Here is a 22,026-nt window from a genome sequence, read left to right as displayed (position 1 = left end):
AATGTGATGAAAGATGTACAACACAGTCAAAGGGCTGAAGGAAATACTTTATTTCCTTGATTTACACAATATCTTAAAACTTTCCTGCTGCATTTAAATTTCAAAACTTTGGGATATTTGTTCTCTTGGTTTAATCATTTTATATTGTACACTATTGAGCTTATGAAACTGAGTGCCAATGAGTCCACAGAAAATGGATTAGTCCAGTTATTGGAGATAAGTCTTTTTTTCCACTCATATCAAACCTATATTTCATAGGTTCATTCACAGTCACACATACAAGGCACACACCTGTAACATTTTAAGTAGCATCCATTATGTAGAAGACATGTTGGGCGGAAAGACAAGTGCATCATTTGGATCTTGAGTTTTGACCTGTAAATGCAAAATTGGAATGATATGTGATTTATAATTAAGAAATGGAAGACATGATATGAGCATTATGGAGCTGTGACATGGACACTTTACCGAAAGATGAGGGAGTGGTCAAGCACAGCAAGAGCCAATTGGGTTAGCTGGTGAAGGCTTCGAAGTCGGAGTCTGCAACAGCAAGCAAGAGATTTAAAAAATATATTTTCTCACAGTATTGGGGGAAAAATGGTTAGTAGCGATAAAAAACGAGTCTCAGATAACAACATGAATCTTTCCAAATGTGATCAAACATCTGCAGCAGTGGTCATTCTTTTTTTCCCCCAAAAAGACTGCGCAAAGTATTAGGACAACCCTCTCAAATGTCAAATCAATATTCAATATTATTGCCATATCAAATATGAATCTATAATTGAATTGCTATTAGGAAAGAGTGCAAGAATGAATCAAACATTACTACACATAATGAAAAAGTAAATATATTGCAACCTTCTGGTTTAAGTTTTTATTTTTTGTGTGCATTCGGAACACTTTCTATATAAAAGACAAGAAAGCAAGCAAACACAAAAAATATATATATCGTAGTTTCTGGAAACTATTCTGCTCATTATCTTGCAATAATTATTTCATGCTTGTTAAACAACAATATTTAATAAGGTTGCAAATAAACAACACTCCTAGCTTGTCAAATGCAATTGGGCAATTACCAATGTTGAACTTTTCTAATATAAATGTGTAGTGAGTTTTTTCAGAAGTTTTACTGTATTGGGAATACTCAAGTTTGATTTTGAGTCGTTACTAAGCCACCCAAAGGTAGTCAGGCTACCCAGACTGACTTTCCATGTACATCTTAAACATGGAAAAAGTCAGGCCACCTTACCAGGCTTTCAGCTACCACAAAAGCACAAATTGGATTAAATTTAAAAAAAAAAAGTCTATTAAAATTCAGTCCCATTTGTTCAATCAACGACACTATTTGTTCTGCTCAATTGAGTGGACCAAATTTATTCCGATTAATTGCAAATAAATGTGCTCAACTACACAATATTAGAGTCAATACATCTTGTTTTAGCATAAATTCTGGTTTGTTCTTTTATTATGATGCTTAGTGTTGTTCTGCGCTCAGCATCGTAGTTAGGATACATTCCCTCTATAGATGATTTAAATAGCTAAACTCCATGAGTTTCAACTGACCAAAACCAAGCACACAAATGAGACCTCAACACAATCTATGGATCCCTAAACACACACACACACACCACTTTTATTTTCCCTTTTTTAAAATCACTAGTAGACATCCAATCCATCTGAAGTGAGAGGCCTGGACGTCTCACACCGTCAATGGCAGCCAATAAATGAAATATATTCTATTTCATATTCATAAATAATAATTGCCAGCATTGGCATGCCTGATCCCTTTTCTGTTAGAAAATTATAGAATGTAAATCTTCACCATCAGCAAATCCTAAGGCACAGTTCAATCCAAATATGACACTTGCTGCATTAACAGACACTGCACCCACACTTTTGCTTTTTTTCAATGCTAACATCACTTGGCAATGCAGTGTCGTGTGGCACTACATCTCCAGGCTCTGAATCGTTTTTTTGGTCACCCCCGCCTGCGTTTAAATATTTTGTCTCAACAACCTCGCTTTCTCCGTGCTCCCCACTGCTGTCATTGACAGCTCTTCCCCCGCCCCCGGCACCTGATATGAAGTCTGGAGCAGCTGCTTTCTGCTGGGCTTCCATTTCAGACAAGCTGCAAGCCAACGCCATCTGCAGATCTTCATCGTCCTCATCTTGCTCACTTCCAGTAAGCCCGCCATAGTTGTAGAAAGGCGCGGCGCTGAACGAGCGGTGTGTCCCTGAAGAATATGGACTGGACCAGGTTCTGTCAGTTTCATTACGTGATAAGTTTTGGATTGGGGGATTTGTGGGCAGTTGATGGCCCTCTCGCTGACTCAGCTCTAAAGCGAGAGCCATTTCGTCCTGCACGCCTGAAGGGAAAAATCAATTTAAAAAGCATGTAGTGTCTTCTCCATTCAGTCAATTAAATACAGAGTAGATTGGAGAGAACTAGTAGAAGAAAAAATAATGTAAATGGAACCTGGTAGAATAAAGTCATGATAAAATGTTAACCTCCTTTTATCAAATTTTATCCTATTTATCAAACTATCAAGGATGAATGGATGTCTAGCTTGAGAAATAGCAATCAATTTTTCATTAAGAAAACATAAATCCACAACAAAAGCATGTCATTATATTATTTTTTTAACAATAATAAACCTATCCTGTTTAAGGAGTCAAAGAAATTGACATTGCTGCAACACTGGAACACATCAGAGATCAGAGACCCGGCCTAGTCAGCACCAAGGTATCATTCATTTCTTAAGTATAGTACATATATGCAAATAAATGTTCTGTACTTGTTTCCTGTTTTTCACCTCATACTTCCGACTCTCAATCTGCCCACTCAGGATCAGTTTGAATTTGCACTGACAGCTGTTGCAGAGGAAGTAAATGCCATCTTGAAAACCATGCCACAGTAAACAGAAGGACCAACTGACACCAACACCACTCATTCATTTTCCATACCCCTTACACACCAATGACTCAGAAATATTAGAATATCTGCCATCAGATTCACTTGAATGAAATAATGTATAGTAGAAGTTAAATTGTTTATTAATAATGTCTTTTTTTTTGTTTATGTCTTTGCCGTATGTATATAATGACAAACAATTATGGAAAGATTACATGTAAATAAAGTGCCTGTGCAATTTCTGTGGACCAGAATACTGTATGCCACAGGCTTATTTGTGTCAATTTTGTCATTTTCTTGAGGCTGTTCTTTGCTTTCAAGATAATTGTCGACCTTCATGTCACTCTGTAAAAGATGGCAGTAACCATTGCCGTGTTTTTCTGGTTCCTCCTCTATGTACTGTTGAATTTCTGTGCAGCTGTGACTGATGTAAATAATTCTCACTGATGATTGTAATGATTTCATGTAGCAGACAGATAAAATATCTATAAAAATGTATTTTTGATCCAATAAATTAGTGATGTGTTGCAGCAACAAAAAAATCAATTTCTCTTATTGAGCTCTTGAGTCTTTTTGTGTTTTGTATGAAACAAAATGTGATGAAAGATGTACAACACAGTCAAAGGGCTGAAGGAAATACTTTATTTCCTTGATTTACACAATATCTTAAAACTTTCCTGCTGCATTTAAATTTCAAAACTTTGGGATATTTGTTCTCTTGGTTTAATCATTTTATATTGTACACTATTGAGCTTATGAAACTGAGTGCCAATGAGTCCACAGAAAATGGATTAGTCCAGTTATTGGAGATAAGTCTTTTTTTCCACTCATATCAAACCTATATTTCATAGGTTCATTCACAGTCACACATACAAGGCACACACCTGTAACATTTTAAGTAGCATCCATTATGTAGAAGACATGTTGGGCGGAAAGACAAGTGCATCATTTGGATCTTGAGTTTTGACCTGTAAATGCAAAATTGGAATGATATGTGATTTATAATTAAGAAATGGAAGACATGATATGAGCATTATGGAGCTGTGACATGGACACTTTACCGAAAGATGAGGGAGTGGTCAAGCACAGCAAGAGCCAATTGGGTTAGCTGGTGAAGGCTTCGAAGTCGGAGTCTGCAACAGCAAGCAAGAGATTTAAAAAATATATTTTCTCACAGTATTGGGGGAAAAATGGTTAGTAGCGATAAAAAACGAGTCTCAGATAACAACATGAATCTTTCCAAATGTGATCAAACATCTGCAGCAGTGGTCATTCTTTTTTTCCCCCAAAAAGACTGCGCAAAGTATTAGGACAACCCTCTCAAATGTCAAATCAATATTCAATATTATTGCCATATCAAATATGAATCTATAATTGAATTGCTATTAGGAAAGAGTGCAAGAATGAATCAAACATTACTACACATAATGAAAAAGTAAATATATTGCAACCTTCTGGTTTAAGTTTTTATTTTTTGTGTGCATTCGGAACACTTTCTATATAAAAGACAAGAAAGCAAGCAAACACAAAAAATATATATATCGTAGTTTCTGGAAACTATTCTGCTCATTATCTTGCAATAATTATTTCATGCTTGTTAAACAACAATATTTAATAAGGTTGCAAATAAACAACACTCCTAGCTTGTCAAATGCAATTGGGCAATTACCAATGTTGAACTTTTCTAATATAAATGTGTAGTGAGTTTTTTCAGAAGTTTTACTGTATTGGGAATACTCAAGTTTGATTTTGAGTCGTTACTAAGCCACCCAAAGGTAGTCAGGCTACCCAGACTGACTTTCCATGTACATCTTAAACATGGAAAAAGTCAGGCCACCTTACCAGGCTTTCAGCTACCACAAAAGCACAAATTGGATTAAATTTAAAAAAAAAAAGTCTATTAAAATTCAGTCCCATTTGTTCAATCAACGACACTATTTGTTCTGCTCAATTGAGTGGACCAAATTTATTCCGATTAATTGCAAATAAATGTGCTCAACTACACAATATTAGAGTCAATACATCTTGTTTTAGCATAAATTCTGGTTTGTTCTTTTATTATGATGCTTAGTGTTGTTCTGCGCTCAGCATCGTAGTTAGGATACATTCCCTCTATAGATGATTTAAATAGCTAAACTCCATGAGTTTCAACTGACCAAAACCAAGCACACAAATGAGACCTCAACACAATCTATGGATCCCTAAACACACACACACACACCACTTTTATTTTCCCTTTTTTAAAATCACTAGTAGACATCCAATCCATCTGAAGTGAGAGGCCTGGACGTCTCACACCGTCAATGGCAGCCAATAAATGAAATATATTCTATTTCATATTCATAAATAATAATTGCCAGCATTGGCATGCCTGATCCCTTTTCTGTTAGAAAATTATAGAATGTAAATCTTCACCATCAGCAAATCCTAAGGCACAGTTCAATCCAAATATGACACTTGCTGCATTAACAGACACTGCACCCACACTTTTGCTTTTTTTCAATGCTAACATCACTTGGCAATGCAGTGTCGTGTGGCACTACATCTCCAGGCTCTGAATCGTTTTTTTGGTCACCCCCGCCTGCGTTTAAATATTTTGTCTCAACAACCTCGCTTTCTCCGTGCTCCCCACTGCTGTCATTGACAGCTCTTCCCCCGCCCCCGGCACCTGATATGAAGTCTGGAGCAGCTGCTTTCTGCTGGGCTTCCATTTCAGACAAGCTGCAAGCCAACGCCATCTGCAGATCTTCATCGTCCTCATCTTGCTCACTTCCAGTAAGCCCGCCATAGTTGTAGAAAGGCGCGGCGCTGAACGAGCGGTGTGTCCCTGAAGAATATGGACTGGACCAGGTTCTGTCAGTTTCATTACGTGATAAGTTTTGGATTGGGGGATTTGTGGGCAGTTGATGGCCCTCTCGCTGACTCAGCTCTAAAGCGAGAGCCATTTCGTCCTGCACGCCTGAAGGGAAAAATCAATTTAAAAAGCATGTAGTGTCTTCTCCATTCAGTCAATTCACATTTTTATCATTAAAATGTAAATGCTTTGCCTTACCGTTAATTAGCACAGACTTTAACACGCCATCTTCCTCGATCTCTGTTCGTTCCTGCCCGTTCTCTTTAATCCTACAATTAAGAAATATTTCGAGTTTAGGTTTACGAGAGAACAATTTGGCTCACTGCTTTTTCCATTGGTAAAAATATTGTTAAACAAATCCCAATGTTATTGATATATAAAACACTGCAAGCTGAAAACTGCAATACCAGTTATATTAATATACTCAAAGTACTATTACAATTTATTACTCACTTTAATTCGACAACAGTTGTAGTCTTTTTGGGATAATATTGTTTTAGTCAATTATTATTATCTATTTAGTTAACTTTAAAAAAATCTGAAATACAAGAGTAGTCCCTTGAACAGCCTGTTTTTTAATGTAGAAGTTTCAGGATGCTGGCATGGGAAAAACTACAATAAGGGCAAAAATAGGCAAGTGAAGAAAAATGTAAGTTATTGTGCTTATCATATTATTTCATTCATTTGCATCCGTTTTGAAACGGCCACACTAACAGTTCTTACTTCTTAGTGGTGGTGCGTTTTCCATTTATGATGCGAGTGGAAGTAGATACAGATTTGAAATTGCCTCCACCCATGCTCCCCATATCATGAAACCCACCCATGGATGAAAACGATGCAAATTCAGCTAGAAACAGAAAGGAAGAATAAAAAAAAACATGTGATAAAACCTTCATTTTTTTTCTTATTCAAGAAGGTATCATCATATGTGTCCTTATTTATTAAGAGTTTACCTCCAGCTGAAGGGAACGAGAAAAAGCGGTTCGGTCCCATTCGGGAGGTCGAAACCCCAAATGATGAAAAATCATCTAATGGAATAAAAGAGACAATGTGTTATTGTTATTCGTTTTTGACTATTTTATAAATGACCAAATCAACTTTTTATTGTAACTATTCAATCTTGTTGTGTATACGTTACCAAAGAAACTAGCAAAAGGATCCTGGCCACCAAAAAACTCCCTGAAAACCTCATCTGGGCTGCGGAATGTGAAGCCAAATCCTGGGAAATCTGAAGAGAAGTCTGAATTGGAAGAGCCTAAAGTAAAAACAATCAAAAGTAAAAAGAGAACACAAATCAGAAGGTTAGAAGATAAAAGAACAACATGCACAACAAAGGAAGAAACAAAAAGAGAGCAGTATAGTGAAATACCTGCATGTTTCATTCCATCACTTCCATATCGGTCGAAGGCATCCCGTTTATTCTCTGTACAAAACAATCAATTACAAGTAAATACTCACAGAAAGGTTGCTCATTGTAGAGTAATATGACTCACGGTCAGAGAGAACTTCATATGCCTCTGCAATTTCTTTAAATTTCTTTTCTGCTTCGTCTTTGTTGTCCGGATTTTTGTCAGGATGCCATTTAAGCGCAAGTTTCCTGTACCTGAGTTCACACACACACACAACCACACAGAATGAATGTGGTGGGCACTGTGCCCCCAAAAGAGCCCAGTACAATCTATTGACCAGCAGCACACTGAACCGCATATATTCTATTTGACTAGAGATACAGATACTAGATACTAAAATATATTTTTTTTAATCCATTTGAATATAGACATTACTGTGTCAATTAGGAACAGAATGATACTCACGCCTTCTTGATGTCCTCCTGAGTGGCATTATTGGATACTCCCAAAACATTGTAGTAATCCACCATGTCGCCCTGTCACTCCTTCAACTCACACTGTATAAAGCAATGTCATATACTCAATTTGATGGGAAACTCATGCATTCTGCTATAAGTATTATATAATGTAAAAATGGTTGACTGATTCCATGTGTAGCATGATGTCTAATGTGTTTTTATGCAAATTAATAAGTAGTAACCCATTTTGCAAATTGCTGAACTATTTTTGTCTTCAAAAAAAGAGATAGTTTGCACAAGGAAAAGTAGTATGTCAAGCAGAAGAGAGGATGGAGAATTGAAAGCTGGAATAGAAAGGACAACAAGAACTCCTAGAATGATGTACTAATTTGTAAATATACAGACTGTATATATGGGGAGATTCATTTGCACATATTAATACCTTGGGGCCAGCTGCTTTTTATGTATTTATCGTTAGTAGTACTGATGAAAACTGATGAAAATACGTAATGGTTATACATACAGGTTTACTTCACTTGAAATAAAAATAAATACCAACGCAATACCTTGAATACATTGCAAGTGTAACCATCATCTGACAATTTTAGCCTCTCAAACTCTAAGGCCAACTTTAGTGGTGGGCTGTGACAAGTGTCAGCAGCCCCGAGGGGGTTTCTTTGGTGGGTTCCCAAACTGATGCAAATGCCCTGGACGGATCTGTGAGGCCCTTACGAGAAGCAACAACTGAATTTCGAGAAATCTCCTCACAAACAAACCGCCATGTGCCTCATGTGTGTTTAGTGACACACATCGACAAGATCCTAAGACATATACTACTAGTAGTGTGAGCGTCTGTAACCTGACCTGCCTTGTGAGCGTGACAGAAGCCAAATCGGTTGTTGTCGCGTCTCCCGATGAGGCTCCCAACGTTCGGGAAGCCTTCCCCGCTCCGATCCACTCCGCTGGTGTCAAAACTTGTAGTTCTCTGGACCAGCTAGCTTCGTTGTTGTGCACATTACGTCATAATCAGCTGAGCGAAGGAATAGAGTCGAGAACATGCTGGAGTATGGAGACGTCATCAAACACGCCCCCAACTGCTACGTTCAGTGTAACTCGTTTATCTTGGAATTAAGCAGCAAAATGAGAACACAAATAATACTGACATTAATAAATAATGCCGTAAAGAAAAATAATTTTAAAAAAACGACACCTGCTTGCAAGAGATCCCACCTAAAATGCGTCCTGATTGTGAAATATTTCTTCCAAACGACTGCATACTGTAGAAATTATTAAGAACTGGCTGGCCACGCAGAAAATTCTGGGTGAAAAGAAAAGCAGACATATTTGGAAACAAATAAATAATGTCCTAAATGATGAATCTGCAAAAAATGCTGAAAATGTTAAACTACAGGTTCCATAAACGAGCTACTTCCGTTCTTAAATTTTCCAGCAGGTGGCGACATTTACAAATGTTAAAATAAATCTTCGTAGAAAGTTGTACTTTGTACCATTTTCCATATATTGGTATGAGATTGGCCACCCGTTTCAAAAAATGAGTAAATGAATAATCATTCTATTTGCTACAACTTGAAATAAAATGTACTTCAAATGGAATAGATTAAATGGACAAATCTCAGGAATATATATATATGGATTTTTTTACTGAACACTGACCTACCAGACTGAAACAAAATACTAGAAGGTAAAAATAAGAGATAAAGCAATTCATTATGTTTGGAATTCTTTATTAACACTGATGTTTATCACAGCACAAGCAGGCATGTGACAAGAGAAGCCTCCTCATCCTTAGTACTCTTCTCCTTCCTCTTCATCATCACCAACACTGTCAGTGCCAACCTCTTCGTAATCTTTTTCGAGGGCTGCCATATCTTCTCTGGCCTCTGAGAACTCTCCTTCCTCCATACCTTCTCCCACATACCAGTGCACAAAGGCCCTCTTGGCATACATCAGATCAAACTTGTGATCCAGACGGGCCCAGGCTTCAGCAATGGCTGTAGTGTTGCTTAACATGCACACAGCCCTCTGCACCTTAGCTAAATCACCACCAGGAACCACAGTGGGAGGCTGGTAGTTGATACCCACTTTGAAGCCAGTAGGGCACCAGTCCACAAACTGGATGGTGCGTTTAGTTTTGATAGCAGCGATGGCAGAGTTGACATCTTTAGGCACAACATCGCCACGATAAAGCAGACAGCAGGCCATGTATTTGCCATGACGAGGATCGCACTTGACCATCTGGTTAGCTGGCTCAAAGCAGGCATTGGTAATGTCTGCTACAGAGAGTTGCTCATGGTAAGCCTTCTCTGCAGAGATGACTGGTGCATATGTGGCCAGTGGAAAATGGATGCGAGGGTAAGGCACCAAGTTGGTTTGGAACTCGGTCAGGTCAACATTCAGTGCACCATCGAAGCGAAGAGAGGCTGTGATGGAAGACACAATCTGGCCGATGAGCCTGTTGAGGTTTGTGTAAGTTGGCCTTTCAATGTCTAGGTTCCTGCGGCAAATATCATAGATGGCTTCGTTGTCTACCATAAAGGCGCAGTCGGAGTGCTCGAGGGTGGTGTGAGTGGTTAGAATGGAATTATAGGGCTCTACCACTGCTGTGGATACTTGAGGGGCTGGGTATACGGCAAACTCAAGCTTTGATTTCTTGCCATAGTCAACAGAAAGTCTCTCCATGAGCAGGGAAGTGAAACCGGAGCCGGTGCCACCACCAAAGGAATGAAAGATGAGGAATCCTTGCAGGCCAGTGCATTGGTCAGCCTAAAATAATAATAACAATAATTAAATGTCCCTCAATTTTAGAGACATTCAAGCTCTTCAAAAAACTTACAAGTTTGCGAGTCCTGTCCAGAACCAGATCAATGATCTCCTTGCCAATAGTGTAGTGACCACGAGCGTAGTTGTTGGCAGCATCCTCCTTTCCTGTGATCAACTGTTCTGGGTGGAACAGCTGGCGATATGTACCAGTGCGAACCTCATCTGTAGACAAAGTTAGTTAGAAACATTAAAACAGCAAGATTAAAATTTGAGCAATTTTCGTCAGTAGCTCACCAATGACAGTAGGCTCCAGATCAACAAAGATGGCCCTGGGGACATGTTTGCCAGCTCCGGTTTCACTGAAGAAGGTATTGAATGAGTCATCGCCTCCTCCAATAGTCTTGTCAGAGGGCATTTGTCCGTCTGGCTGAATGCCATGTTCCAGACAGTAAAGCTCCCAACAGGCATTGCCCATTTGGGCTCCGGCTTGGCCGACGTGCATAGAGATACATTCACGCTAGAAGGAGAAGAAAACCACAGGTTATTTCTCATTTCAGTCACAAATACAAGTTTTGTCTCTAGACCAGCAGTGCCCATGTCCTATTTGAAGCACTAGTCTATAGAAGAGATGGTCCCCAATTTGTGGGCAACTAAATATTCGATAAATATTACTTTGTCAAAAGAAAAGTTAAGCATGTGATCAACATGGGCCTGCAAAATGTGTATACTGGCCAAATCTGATTAGGCATTCATAGATCTGGAGAAAACTAGTCTTGTACGGGGTAACTGCCCTACCCAAATTTAATTAAATAGGATTTAGTTAGCAACAAGAGGAGGGAAGAAAGATCTGGATAACAGGAAAGTCCCCTCCTTAATCCTGGAAGTCCGCTGTTGGTCACCGCCTTCCACCCCCATTCTGGGCCTCTACCTTCCCCCACTCTATCCAGCTGCATACTGCTGCGTAGTACTGCGGCCGTTTCCCCTTCGAGTACCCCTCCCTCTTCTGGTTCGACCAATCACAAAAACCCGCGGAAGAGCGGAAAAATGGCGGCTAAAGGGGAAAAAATGGCGGATCCAAAACTTGTGACTCAGGACCACTCCTTTTTTTTCTCGCCCTTTCTTTCCATCGACCCCCAACCCAACCACGCGTTTAATTTCAACAAATTCAATAGTTTCAGGTAAATTCTAACCATCACAATCATGTTGAAGTGCCAACGCACTAATTAATTGAATTATAATGTCTTTTGACCTAGTTTATGACCTAGTTAGTAGTTTTGCCTGTCAATTTAAAGAATCACATGAAAAAAACCACGAATACACTAGTAATAAAAGTTTTCCTACGGGAAGAGCTGGAAAAACAATGAATAATGAAGAACGTTACTCTCTGCTCCGCTAACTTTACAAACTCGGATTTTGCCACACATGAACCACGAGTATTTCATCTAGATGTGGCAAAATAAGAAAAACAAAACATAGGATTCTTGGATGCACCCTTGCGATTACTCACCATATTGTATGCTTGTCCTTCGAACGAGGTAAGAGATTCAAAGACAAGTCAAAGTGCGGGACAACGGTCGAGATGGGGTTTATATATCCAGAGGAAGTGAAGGCGGGTCTTTTACAGGAAACTCCGAAAACGGCTACATCACTGATTGGTGGAAAAGAAAAAAAATGAACGTCAATAAAATTCGAAACTAGTATCTTCACGTTCGTCTACCATATTTTGTGACTAAGTTCTTATTTCTAACTCCACAGTCCCCCCAACAAGAATTTAGATAATAAATTCGATTATAATAATTTATTAAGAGATCGCTGCTAAGCCTTCCTAGTCAAAATAAATTGGACGTCTAACGTCGTCAATGGCATCGTAGCAGGCTTTGGCTAGTAGTCGCATCCCAGCATAGTACGTAGTCTATTGTATGACTACCATAAATTATAATCTCAACAGAATTTGGATGAAGGGCTCAACACACCCTAAACATGTCACTAGCCCTAAACTGGTATGTTCACGGGGGTCATATGAGTGCTGGAAGTTATCCCACAAATCTATGAGCTTAAAATGGTTGTCAAATAATTGCAAGTGGGTGCAGGACTTGTTCATCTTTTTGGAAATATTGTGAAATATTTTTCTTTACAATAGCCCCATGCTCCATATATTCTGGTTAATATCTTTCTGGATTAAAGGATTTTATGTCACATCAGTGTTGTGTTTTAAACATTCTAATATGTATAGTTTTAGACAACTGTTACACTATTTGTTGACATGGAAGTTAAAATATGAACAAGGATGTGTACTTTTGCATTTATTTAAGAGATGCAAATTTAGTCTGAACATTTAAAGCCATAATGTATTGTGGAACCTTGCTAGAGTAATGCATTGGCTAAATAAAAATACTGTCAGGAAATTAATCCACCTCTCTGCAAATCAGACCTGAATCATGACATGGTTTATATTCGATAAATTGTGTTGTGATGAGAAGTAAACTAGGGAAAATTCATATGAAAAGATAATGCAAAGCACATCGTTTTTTTTATAATTACATTTTAATCCACAATGACACATGATAAATAACAACACATCGAGAAATCTGATTTAAAAAAATATAAACTACAAAATAGCAGAAAAATGTCTGTCAGGCCTTATTTTGTCATTTTTCTAAGATATTTAAGCATTTCTCAATAACAGCGTATGTGCTGTAAAATAACATTTGGGGTCATCAGTTGTTGTTTAAGTCTGTTCATTTCTGAATATATATTTCACAAACAACAGCAGACAGTAAGTTAGTCAGTGGTGATGTACTCTCTAACACTCAGACTCACAGCTGAATGGTAGACAGAAACTGACATTGGAGAACTTTCATAACTTACATTCCACATGTGCGGGAATAAGTGTGGGGGAGGTGAACAAAAGCGACTCTGACACAGCACAAAGAAAGGATCTATTGGAGGTTCCAACCAAGAAATCTATCATTAAATGGTCACAGGATAGCATGATATTTGGGCATATACCAGATGAAAAACTAAGTAAAATCTTGAAATTGTTTTTCTACTTGTCCTTAGGTCATTATTCTTCCCCTTCATCCTCATCGCCAATGTTGTCCGCACCCACTTCTTCGTAATCCTTCTCCAGGGCCGCCATATCCTCTCTGGCCTCTGAGAACTCGCCTTCCTCCATTCCCTCTCCGACATACCAGTGCACAAAAGCCCTCTTGGCATACATTAGATCGAACTTGTGATCTAGGCGAGCCCAGGCCTCAGCTATGGCTGTAGTGTTGCTTAACATGCACACAGCCCTCTGCACTTTTGCCAAATCCCCTCCAGGAACAACTGTTGGGGGTTGATAGTTGATACCCACTTTGAAACCTGTGGGACACCAGTCCACAAACTGAATGCTGCGTTTGGTTTTAATGGCAGCGATGGCGGAATTTACGTCTTTTGGCACTACATCACCACGATATAGCAGACAGCAGGCCATGTATTTACCATGACGAGGATCACACTTGACCATCTGATTGGCTGGCTCAAAGCAGGTATTTGTGATATCAGCCACAGAAAGTTGTTCATGGTAGGCCTTCTCTGCAGAGATGACTGGTGCGTATGTAGCAAGAGGGAAATGTATACGAGGGTAGGGCACCAAATTGGTCTGGAACTCTGTCAAGTCAACATTCAGGGCACCATCAAAACGAAGAGAGGCTGTGATGGAAGACACTATTTGGCCAATAAGCCTGTTCAGGTTAGTGTAGGTTGGCCTTTCAATATCAAGGTTCCGGCGACAGATGTCATATATTGCTTCATTGTCCACCATGAAGGCGCAGTCGGAATGCTCAAGCGTTGTATGAGTGGTCAGAATAGAATTATATGGCTCTACCACCGCTGTAGAAACTTGAGGTGCTGGGTAAATAGCAAACTCAAGCTTGGACTTTTTACCATAATCAACAGACAATCTCTCCATGAGCAAGGAGGTGAAACCAGAGCCTGTACCTCCACCAAAAGAGTGGAAGATGAGGAATCCTTGCAAGCCAGTGCATTGGTCAGCCTGAAAGAGCCAAAGCAAGATTTGGGCACTCAACGGTTGACTTCTAGGCAAACTAACAGCAGTTAGTAACTCATTAAAAAGCCATTCTTTCTTTGTGTTTTCTCACCAATTTGCGACTCCTGTCCAGAACCAGATCAATGATTTCCTTTCCAATGGTGTAGTGACCACGGGCATAGTTGTTAGCAGCATCTTCCTTCCCTGTGATTAATTGTTCTGGGTGGAACAGTTGTCTGTAGGTGCCGGTACGCACCTCATCTGTAAATTTAGAAAAAAACAAACAAGTGAAAACAGAGTTCAAGTGTCCACGACTGTTTCACAATGTCCAATTCCAAGTTCCACTGACCAATAACAGTGGGCTCCAGATCTACAAAGATGGCTCTTGGAACGTGTTTTCCGGCTCCCGTCTCACTGAAAAAGGTGTTAAAGGAGTCATCCCCACCACCATTTATTTTATCAGAGGTCATCTGGCCATCTGGCTGGATGCCATGTTCTAGACAGTACAGCTCCCAACATGCATTGCCAATCTGAGCACCAGCTTGACCCACATGTATGGAGATACATTCACGCTGTGAAAAGAGATAACAATTTGTTTTAAAATACAACAATCAATTCGGATTGGTAATTTCTGGCGTATGATCCAAGTATAAAAGTCTTTTTTCATGATAGAATTGTCAGGAAACAGTGTCTTACCATGGTTGATCTCACTTTTCCTAAGTTGAGGATTCAGGAAGGAGATTCAGTTCCTTTCCCACTTGTGTTGCTTGACTTTATATACCTGGTCTTTAAGGTGAGCATGGATATGATATGAGCTGTAATCAGAGAACCTACTGATGGGACAATAACATGTTCATCCACTCAATAGAAAACACAATGCAGAAGGATGCCACCACCCAAAGCTTTATGTGAGTTTTGTGTATCTGTGTGCAAGAATTGGTGTGTGTGTTTTCATCTATTATTTCTGAAAAAAGATAAGTTTCACCCTACTAGTTTGACCTTGAAAGCTGCTCTACAAAGTTAATTTATACAGTTGAATAACATCAAGTGGGCATATCATGTACAGAATGTTTACATGGAACTGTAGGCCTATGTTTAATTTGATTTACAATGCAGAAATCTTGGGACTTTTCTTCCGGTACCCTTTAAAAAAAAGCAGAAATTATATTTTGTATATATTTTCTATATATTATTGATGATTTAAAACATTTTTCTCACACCGGTCTATCTAGTTCGAATGAATTATAAACATTGCAATGCATAGTACATAATGTGCTTCATTATTCCATAGTTCATCTATTTGTGAAAGAAAGGGAACTTTATAGCCTTGATGTGGATCAGCTCACATGGAAGACCAAATGGCACCACAGCAACTGGCTGAGTGGGGGTTTAGTTGTGTAAACACAAATGTCAGCAGAAATGGTTTGTATTGACGATGCAAGAGTTGGTGTAAACCTTTTTATTAGTGTCGACCATTGACAATGACAATGACAATGTTTCTTTCAGAGTTTTATCAAGTGATTCGTGCAGAAGGTTTTTGCCTGATAAAAAATTTAATTCTGTTTTATCTTAGTTTCATTTGGATAACAGTGCTGTAACTGCTTGTTCAGCTGAGATAAACTAAACTGTTGATACGGCGCATAGCTCTGAGGCAGAGGCCTCAACTAACACTAGGAACATTTTAAATGGGACAAACTGCTTTTTCAGTGAACGAAGATCCAACAATGTGGATACATTGTAAGAACTATTTAGGTCTTATTTGCCACCAGACCAGTAATTACTGAATACACCGTTAAGGGAAAAAGTCAGGATAGAATAACAGTTCTCATTGGAGCTTTGCTTTTACATGCGCACAGCACATAGACGAATTGACTGATTTACTACCTAACTGTACGAGGTATGATGATCAAACAACAATTCTCTTTCTCTTTACATACTTTATCTGTCAAATAATAGGGTGCTGGGAAGTCCACGTCCCACTGCTCCACAAAGCCCTGACCTACTTATGTTATTTGAGTACTGTACTGGCAACGCCCTAACTTCAACATAAAATTTAGTCCACTGAGTTTTAACATTTAAAAGACAAAATGAACACATAATTGAATTTGAAGGCACAATGAAGTTACTTGAAATGAGGTAGATTTAAAAAAAAAGTTTTATTTAGTCTTATTTTATTTTATTGTACATTTGCACTCTACCCTCCCTTCCCTATGACTTCTTCCGTTAATTTGTCACGTGCTGTGCCTCAAGTGGCAGATACATTTTGCAGCAACTATGACCTCTACCAGCAAAAAACTGTAAGGACATCTGAAAATAGAGAAGCAGTCAGTTTAGAACAGGGGCTTTCTAAACCCTTTCTTAGAAGGGTCACCTATATGAAATGAAAATATTTTAGCAATGTACATTTGTGGTATTTGATGTTTTTTTAATTTGAATATTTGATATTTGATATTGATGTGGCCAGCCCGGTAGGGGAGTGGTTAGCGCGTCTGCCTCACAGCTCTGGGGTCCTGGGTTAAAATCTAGGTCAAATTTAGGTCAAATCTGGGTCAAATACACCTGTGTGGAGTTTGCATGCTCTCCCTGGGCCTGCGTGGGTTTCTCCCGGGTACTCTGGTTTCCTCACACATTTCAAAAACATGCATGGTAGGCTGATTGGACACTCTAAATTGCCCCTAGGTGTGGGTGTGATTGTGCATGGTTGTCTCTCCCCCGCCTCTGGCCTGGAGTCAGCTGGGATAGGCCCTATTTTATTGTCATTATACAAGTATAATGAGATTTAAAGCTTCACCACGAAGTGCACAAATAACAACAAAAAACAGGCAGACAAACGCACTTGAATGTCTCCAAGACCATGGAACTCATCCTGGACTTCAGGCGGAACGAGGCAGCTCCGCTCTGCTGACAATTGGTATTTGAAAAGAATAAAATATAACTGTGAATTCATCAGATCATTTTTTCCCTTTTTTTATATTTTAGTCATACTGCAAAAATGTGTGAACACCTGCATTCATGTTTGTTACATTAGCAATTGACTGGGAATTTCATTTCCAGTTCACATGCAAAATAAAATGCCCCTTTTAACTGGTCTCGATTGTAAGAATTTTCCCCCAATCCCTTGAATAAATTATTTAATTGTACTCTACAGACATTGATAACATCTGATAGTCTAAATGTAAGTATCCAGTCTTATCTCACATTTGTTGGCCAGCCCATGAAGCGGTCTTGCAAATTTTACATAACTGTCATTGCCTACTTATTTGGTCCGCTCACACCTACTTGCACATGTCCATCATAAATCATGCTCCACTCGCAATAACTAACTACCAGCAAAATCCAGTGTGTACAAATGAATATAATGACATTGGAGCTCTATACTTGTGAGGAGTGAAAGTTTGCCCTTCTTGTATGCGATCAGTTTACTGTGTAAAGAAGTATATTGGCAGCACCTCTTGGTCATGCAAACAGTCTGCACCCTCACAGAGCCTGTCAATGAGACAGGTGGGAGTGGTTTGAAGTTGAATATAGCGTATAGTCTCTGCGCATTTGACAGTTAAACTCACTCAGACCACATTGAGGACTGCTGTGAGAGGCGCCCAAGAAATTAAAAGCCAAACCCAGATTGTGGAAAAAGACCCTCAATTTAGCAGGCAAAATGGTAAGTAGCTTTTCCTACTGCATTATACTTTTGTTAAATCTAGAGTGAAGGCTTCTGTCTGTCATCACCTGGTTTTCAGGTCAGTAGCCAAATTCAGCTCAGTTTTTATGGTAATCACTAGGGCAGTGATCTATTTCTGACACAAGCTGTTCAGTTAGGACAGCGTAAATTAAAGCAGTTGGAAGTAACCTTTAATCTGGTCCATTTTCCTGCACATATTTGACACTCAAACCATTAGAGATGGTTGTATTTATTTGTATTGCTTGATTTCAATTTCAAGTTGTTCTTAAAACTCAGAACCTGTCTATCTTTGGTTTCGGTGCCTCGGTGTGTGAAATTTAGGTGTGTCAAAATGCAGGTCGTAACAAGTCAGCTCTGACTTACATAAAGCAAGAATGATATTGATTAACAAATGAGGAATTTATAAAATTTTTGATACTGCATAGAAGTTTGTTTGTCAGATTTATTTAAAGTTAGTAGTTAATTGCGAGGTTATAACATAGTCAATCTTACCTACCCAAGAAAACACTGCACATAGTTTTGTTTGCACAGCGCACTACAAACACACCCTTTTACCGCAGCTAGTAATTCGGCCCAACAGTCATACAACAGCCCAGCTCAAATACACCCTCTTGCCCAAACTGTTAATATATCAGAGTGACACAATAGAGATAGAGAATGTGTTTTTCAATTCATTTATTCATACATCTTCCAAACTACGCATCCTCATAATGGTTATGGAGGTTGCAGGATCCCACTTTACATTGGGCAAAAGGCAGACTACACTGTAGACTAGTAGTTGCCGGTCAGCTATATGGCACATACAGAGACACACAACCATTCAGGCTCACTACCCATACTGCCACCATTGGGAATCAAGCCCACGCTCGGCCGCACCAAAGTCAGGCGAGTGAACCACTAAACCGTCAGGTTTTTTTTCTTTTTCTTTTTTAACCGACAAGGACTATTTTTGTGGCTGCCTGTCGGTGTTTACTCAAACATTCACTCCCACATTTCTACTGGGTGTCATCTCTCAATATGAGCACACTAAAATAGCCTGCTGTGCAATGACCTGCATACCTGGAAACTGAGATGATGTCACATTAGCTGGAGTCACTTAAAAGGACACTGGGGAGTTTAGTTGATCCAAACATGGATTTCATAAGCTCTAATGAAATTTGTAAATAAAACGAAAAAAACACATCCATGCCAAAGTTGAAAAAAATCACATTTAAGACACGAATGGTAAATATAAGGCATTTTTAAAAGTCAGTAACAGGCATTTTCTACATTGTAAGGGATGAGGGCGTTTGTCCTGCTCATCCAGTCAGTCAAGATGATGATGAGGTTTTATCTGAGGGTGTGCTTGGACTATATCACGAAGCGGGTGCGTCGCCTGTCAACTTGAATACAATACTAGTGGAAACAAATGAGCTCTTACCTGTTTTGTTGACTATAAATAATGCAGAACAATTTTGCTCTTTGGAACTTGTGAAAGATCACCATAATCACCTTTGCTGTTGGTAAAATGGGTGCAGTAATTAATTTGTGGTGTATTGATGTAAATACACTCAGGGTACAGCCACAAGTAACACTTTAAAATGCATATTTTTTCATTGAAGAGACAAAATGTATTCGGCATCTAGTGTTGTCATTGGCAGGCATGAAAAGGTCAACTATATGATAATTGCATTTTGATTAACAAATATTCCGCTCCTGTCCTTTTTTTCCTCTTTTTTTTTCAAGCGTGAGTGCATCTCTGTCCACGTAGGCCAGGCTGGTGTCCAGATGGGGAACACTTGTTGGGAGCTATACTGTTTGGAACACGGCATTCAGCCAGACGGTCAAATGCCCACGCAAAAGTCCATTGGAGGCCATGATGACTCTTTCACAACATTTTTTAGTGAGACCGGGGCTGGAAAATATGTCCCAAGGGCTGTCTTTGTTGACCTGGAACCCACAGTTGTTGGTCAGTACTACAATATTGGCACAGTGTTGTTTTCTCTCTTCTGTATTTGCGAATGTGATTGTAGAAAAAAGTAGTGCCTATTAAACTAATGTATGTTTCCTTTCTTTTCACCTCTGTAGATGAAGTGCGTGCTGGTACATATCGTCAACTGTTTCACCCTGAGCAGCTGATATCTGGAAAAGAGGATGCAGCCAACAATTATGCCCGTGGACACTACACCATTGGCAGAGAAATCATTGACTCTGTTCTCGACAGAATGCGCAAACTGGTGAGAGTTACGACAGCATTGAAGAGTTGATGAGCATTGGTCAGGAAAGTAGATGTTTTTGGCTTCTGTTCTTATTGGATAGTTTATATAACTTCATAACCTACAAGGAAGTAGAAGTACTGTTTGTGGCTTTATTTATTAGGCATCTCATGAAAATCTAAACTATAAAAATTTGTTTTTTTGTGTGCAGTCTGACCAATGCACTGGTCTCCAAGGCTTCTTGGTCTTCCACTCGTTTGGTGGCGGTACCGGATCTGGTTTCACCTCCCTCCTCATGGAGCGACTTTCGGTTGATTATGGAAAGAAATCAAAACTCGAGTTTGCAATCTACCCAGCTCCTCAAGTTTCTACAGCAGTGGTAGAGCCCTACAACTCCATTCTAACCACTCACACCACCTTAGAGCACTCTGACTGTGCTTTCATGGTGGATAACGAAGCCATCTATGACATCTGTCGCAGAAACCTCGACATCGAACGCCCTTCTTACACCAACCTTAACCGCCTTATCAGTCAGATAGTGTCTTCCATCACGGCCTCTCTTCGCTTTGATGGAGCCCTAAATGTTGACCTGACTGAGTTCCAGACCAACTTGGTGCCTTACCCTCGCATCCACTTTCCACTGGCCACATATGCACCAGTCATATCTGCAGAGAAGGCATACCATGAGCAACTCTCTGTAGCTGAAATCACCAATGCCTGCTTTGAACCGGCTAATCAAATGGTCAAGTGTGATCCTCGCCATGGTAAATACATGGCCTGCTGCCTGCTCTATCGTGGTGAAGTGGTACCCAAAGATGTGAATGTGGCCATCGCTGCCATCAAGACCAAACGCAGCATCCAATTTGTGGACTGGTGCCCCACTGGCTTTAAAGTTGGTATCAACTACCAGCCACCAACTGTCGTTCCTGGCGGAGATCTGGCTAAAGTGCAGAGGGCTGTGTGCATGTTAAGCAACACCACAGCCATTGCTGAGGCCTGGGCCCGTCTGGATCACAAATTTGATCTGATGTATGCCAAAAGGGCCTTTGTGCACTGGTATGTGGGAGAAGGTATGGAGGAAGGGGAGTTCTCAGAGGCCAGAGAGGATATGGCAGCTCTGGAGAAGGATTACGAAGAGGTTGGCATTGATTCCTTTGAAGAGGACGAGGAGGGAGAAGAATATTAGACAGTTGGGTTTGGCTATTTATTACAGAGCGAGCACGGCTGTGTTTGTCAATATTGATTCAGAATCAGGTCATCAAGATGTTTGCTACCCATTAAATCTTTCAAGATACTAGTTTGCCTGTTGTCTTTTTTGTGCTTGACTGCAACATGTGCTCAAACTTTGTTCACTAATAAAGTACAGTCCTTATAAACCTGCAATGTTCTATTGCGCCGGTCATTGTCACTGTCACGTTTAAAGCATAGTAACAAGGGCCGAAAAAAACTTTCCTGTGAATGCATTTCTATAGCGCTTGACCCATATACTATACCACGTGACTATAGAAATGTATGACTTAACAAATATATTACTTAATTTGTTCTTAAAATGTATATACAATTATTATAAAACAAATTATAATTGAGATAATATACACATAACGCACTTCTAGATGGCAGATTTTCCCCCCTGATATAGTTATTTTTTCTTTATATGTTTCGCTACATTTTGTTTTTTAGATCCATACAAATGTACCATAAAGTGTGCTTCCTCTGAATTAAATAATCACGAGCAGGATGTGAGTGGTTACCACGGCAACACAACAGAC

General features: G+C 39.4%; 5 protein-coding genes and 1 long non-coding RNA gene across 7 annotated transcripts; 2 read left to right on the top strand and 4 right to left on the bottom strand.

Moving 5' to 3' along the window:
• Positions 1-28: 28 nt before the first annotated feature.
• On the bottom strand, positions 29-2,391 carry LOC144204075 (uncharacterized). Its single transcript, XM_077727830.1, has 3 exons — positions 2,076-2,391; positions 469-540; positions 29-375 (listed from the first exon to the last, which is right to left on the bottom strand). Exons 1-2 carry the CDS (start codon positions 2,350-2,352, stop codon positions 512-514), a joined length of 306 nt encoding a protein of 101 aa, XP_077583956.1. The 5' UTR covers positions 2,353-2,391; the 3' UTR covers positions 29-375; positions 469-511.
• A 153-nt stretch (positions 2,392-2,544) lies between these two features.
• On the top strand, positions 2,545-3,457 carry LOC144204076 (uncharacterized). The gene is made up of 2 exons (XR_013327817.1): positions 2,545-2,743; positions 2,847-3,457. It is a non-coding gene; the product is annotated as an uncharacterized LOC144204076 (long non-coding RNA).
• A 75-nt stretch (positions 3,458-3,532) lies between these two features.
• On the bottom strand, positions 3,533-8,641 carry dnajb2 (DnaJ heat shock protein family (Hsp40) member B2). Of its 2 annotated transcripts, none has more exons than XM_077727828.1 (11): positions 8,437-8,641; positions 7,580-7,671; positions 7,259-7,368; positions 7,135-7,188; positions 6,904-7,020; positions 6,719-6,793; positions 6,489-6,612; positions 5,964-6,034; positions 5,580-5,870; positions 3,973-4,044; positions 3,533-3,879 (listed from the first exon to the last, which is right to left on the bottom strand). In XM_077727828.1, exons 2-10 carry the CDS (start codon positions 7,642-7,644, stop codon positions 4,016-4,018), a joined length of 936 nt encoding a protein of 311 aa, XP_077583954.1. In that variant the 5' UTR covers positions 7,645-7,671; positions 8,437-8,641; the 3' UTR covers positions 3,533-3,879; positions 3,973-4,015. The 2 variants fall into 2 exon arrangements, with proteins under 2 accessions (XP_077583954.1, XP_077583955.1); XM_077727829.1 differs by having other exon boundaries at positions 8,441-8,641.
• A 659-nt stretch (positions 8,642-9,300) lies between these two features.
• On the bottom strand, positions 9,301-12,022 carry LOC144204103 (tubulin alpha chain). The gene is made up of 4 exons (XM_077727878.1): positions 11,861-12,022; positions 10,648-10,870; positions 10,427-10,575; positions 9,301-10,356 (listed from the first exon to the last, which is right to left on the bottom strand). The coding sequence occupies exons 1-4, from the start codon at positions 11,861-11,863 to the stop codon at positions 9,379-9,381; spliced, it is 1,353 nt and encodes a 450-aa protein (XP_077584004.1). The 5' UTR covers positions 11,864-12,022; the 3' UTR covers positions 9,301-9,378.
• A 1,011-nt stretch (positions 12,023-13,033) lies between these two features.
• On the bottom strand, positions 13,034-15,305 carry LOC144203992 (tubulin alpha chain-like). Its single transcript, XM_077727657.1, has 4 exons — positions 15,080-15,305; positions 14,733-14,955; positions 14,496-14,644; positions 13,034-14,389 (listed from the first exon to the last, which is right to left on the bottom strand). Exons 1-4 carry the CDS (start codon positions 15,080-15,082, stop codon positions 13,418-13,420), a joined length of 1,347 nt encoding a protein of 448 aa, XP_077583783.1. The 5' UTR covers positions 15,083-15,305; the 3' UTR covers positions 13,034-13,417.
• A 2,611-nt stretch (positions 15,306-17,916) lies between these two features.
• LOC144204693 (tubulin alpha chain) lies at positions 17,917-21,554 on the top strand. The gene is made up of 4 exons (XM_077728806.1): positions 17,917-18,041; positions 19,788-20,010; positions 20,130-20,278; positions 20,469-21,554. Exons 1-4 carry the CDS (start codon positions 18,039-18,041, stop codon positions 21,441-21,443), a joined length of 1,350 nt encoding a protein of 449 aa, XP_077584932.1. The 5' UTR covers positions 17,917-18,038; the 3' UTR covers positions 21,444-21,554.
• The last annotated feature ends 472 nt before the right edge of the window (positions 21,555-22,026 follow it).

This window comes from Stigmatopora nigra, chromosome 11, assembly GCF_051989575.1.
Source record: "Stigmatopora nigra isolate UIUO_SnigA chromosome 11, RoL_Snig_1.1, whole genome shotgun sequence".
In the NCBI taxonomy this organism is placed as follows: Eukaryota; Metazoa; Chordata; class Actinopteri; order Syngnathiformes; family Syngnathidae; genus Stigmatopora; species Stigmatopora nigra.
The sequence above is the reverse complement of the archived record's forward strand: the minus strand, read 5'-3'. Positions and strand labels throughout refer to the sequence as shown.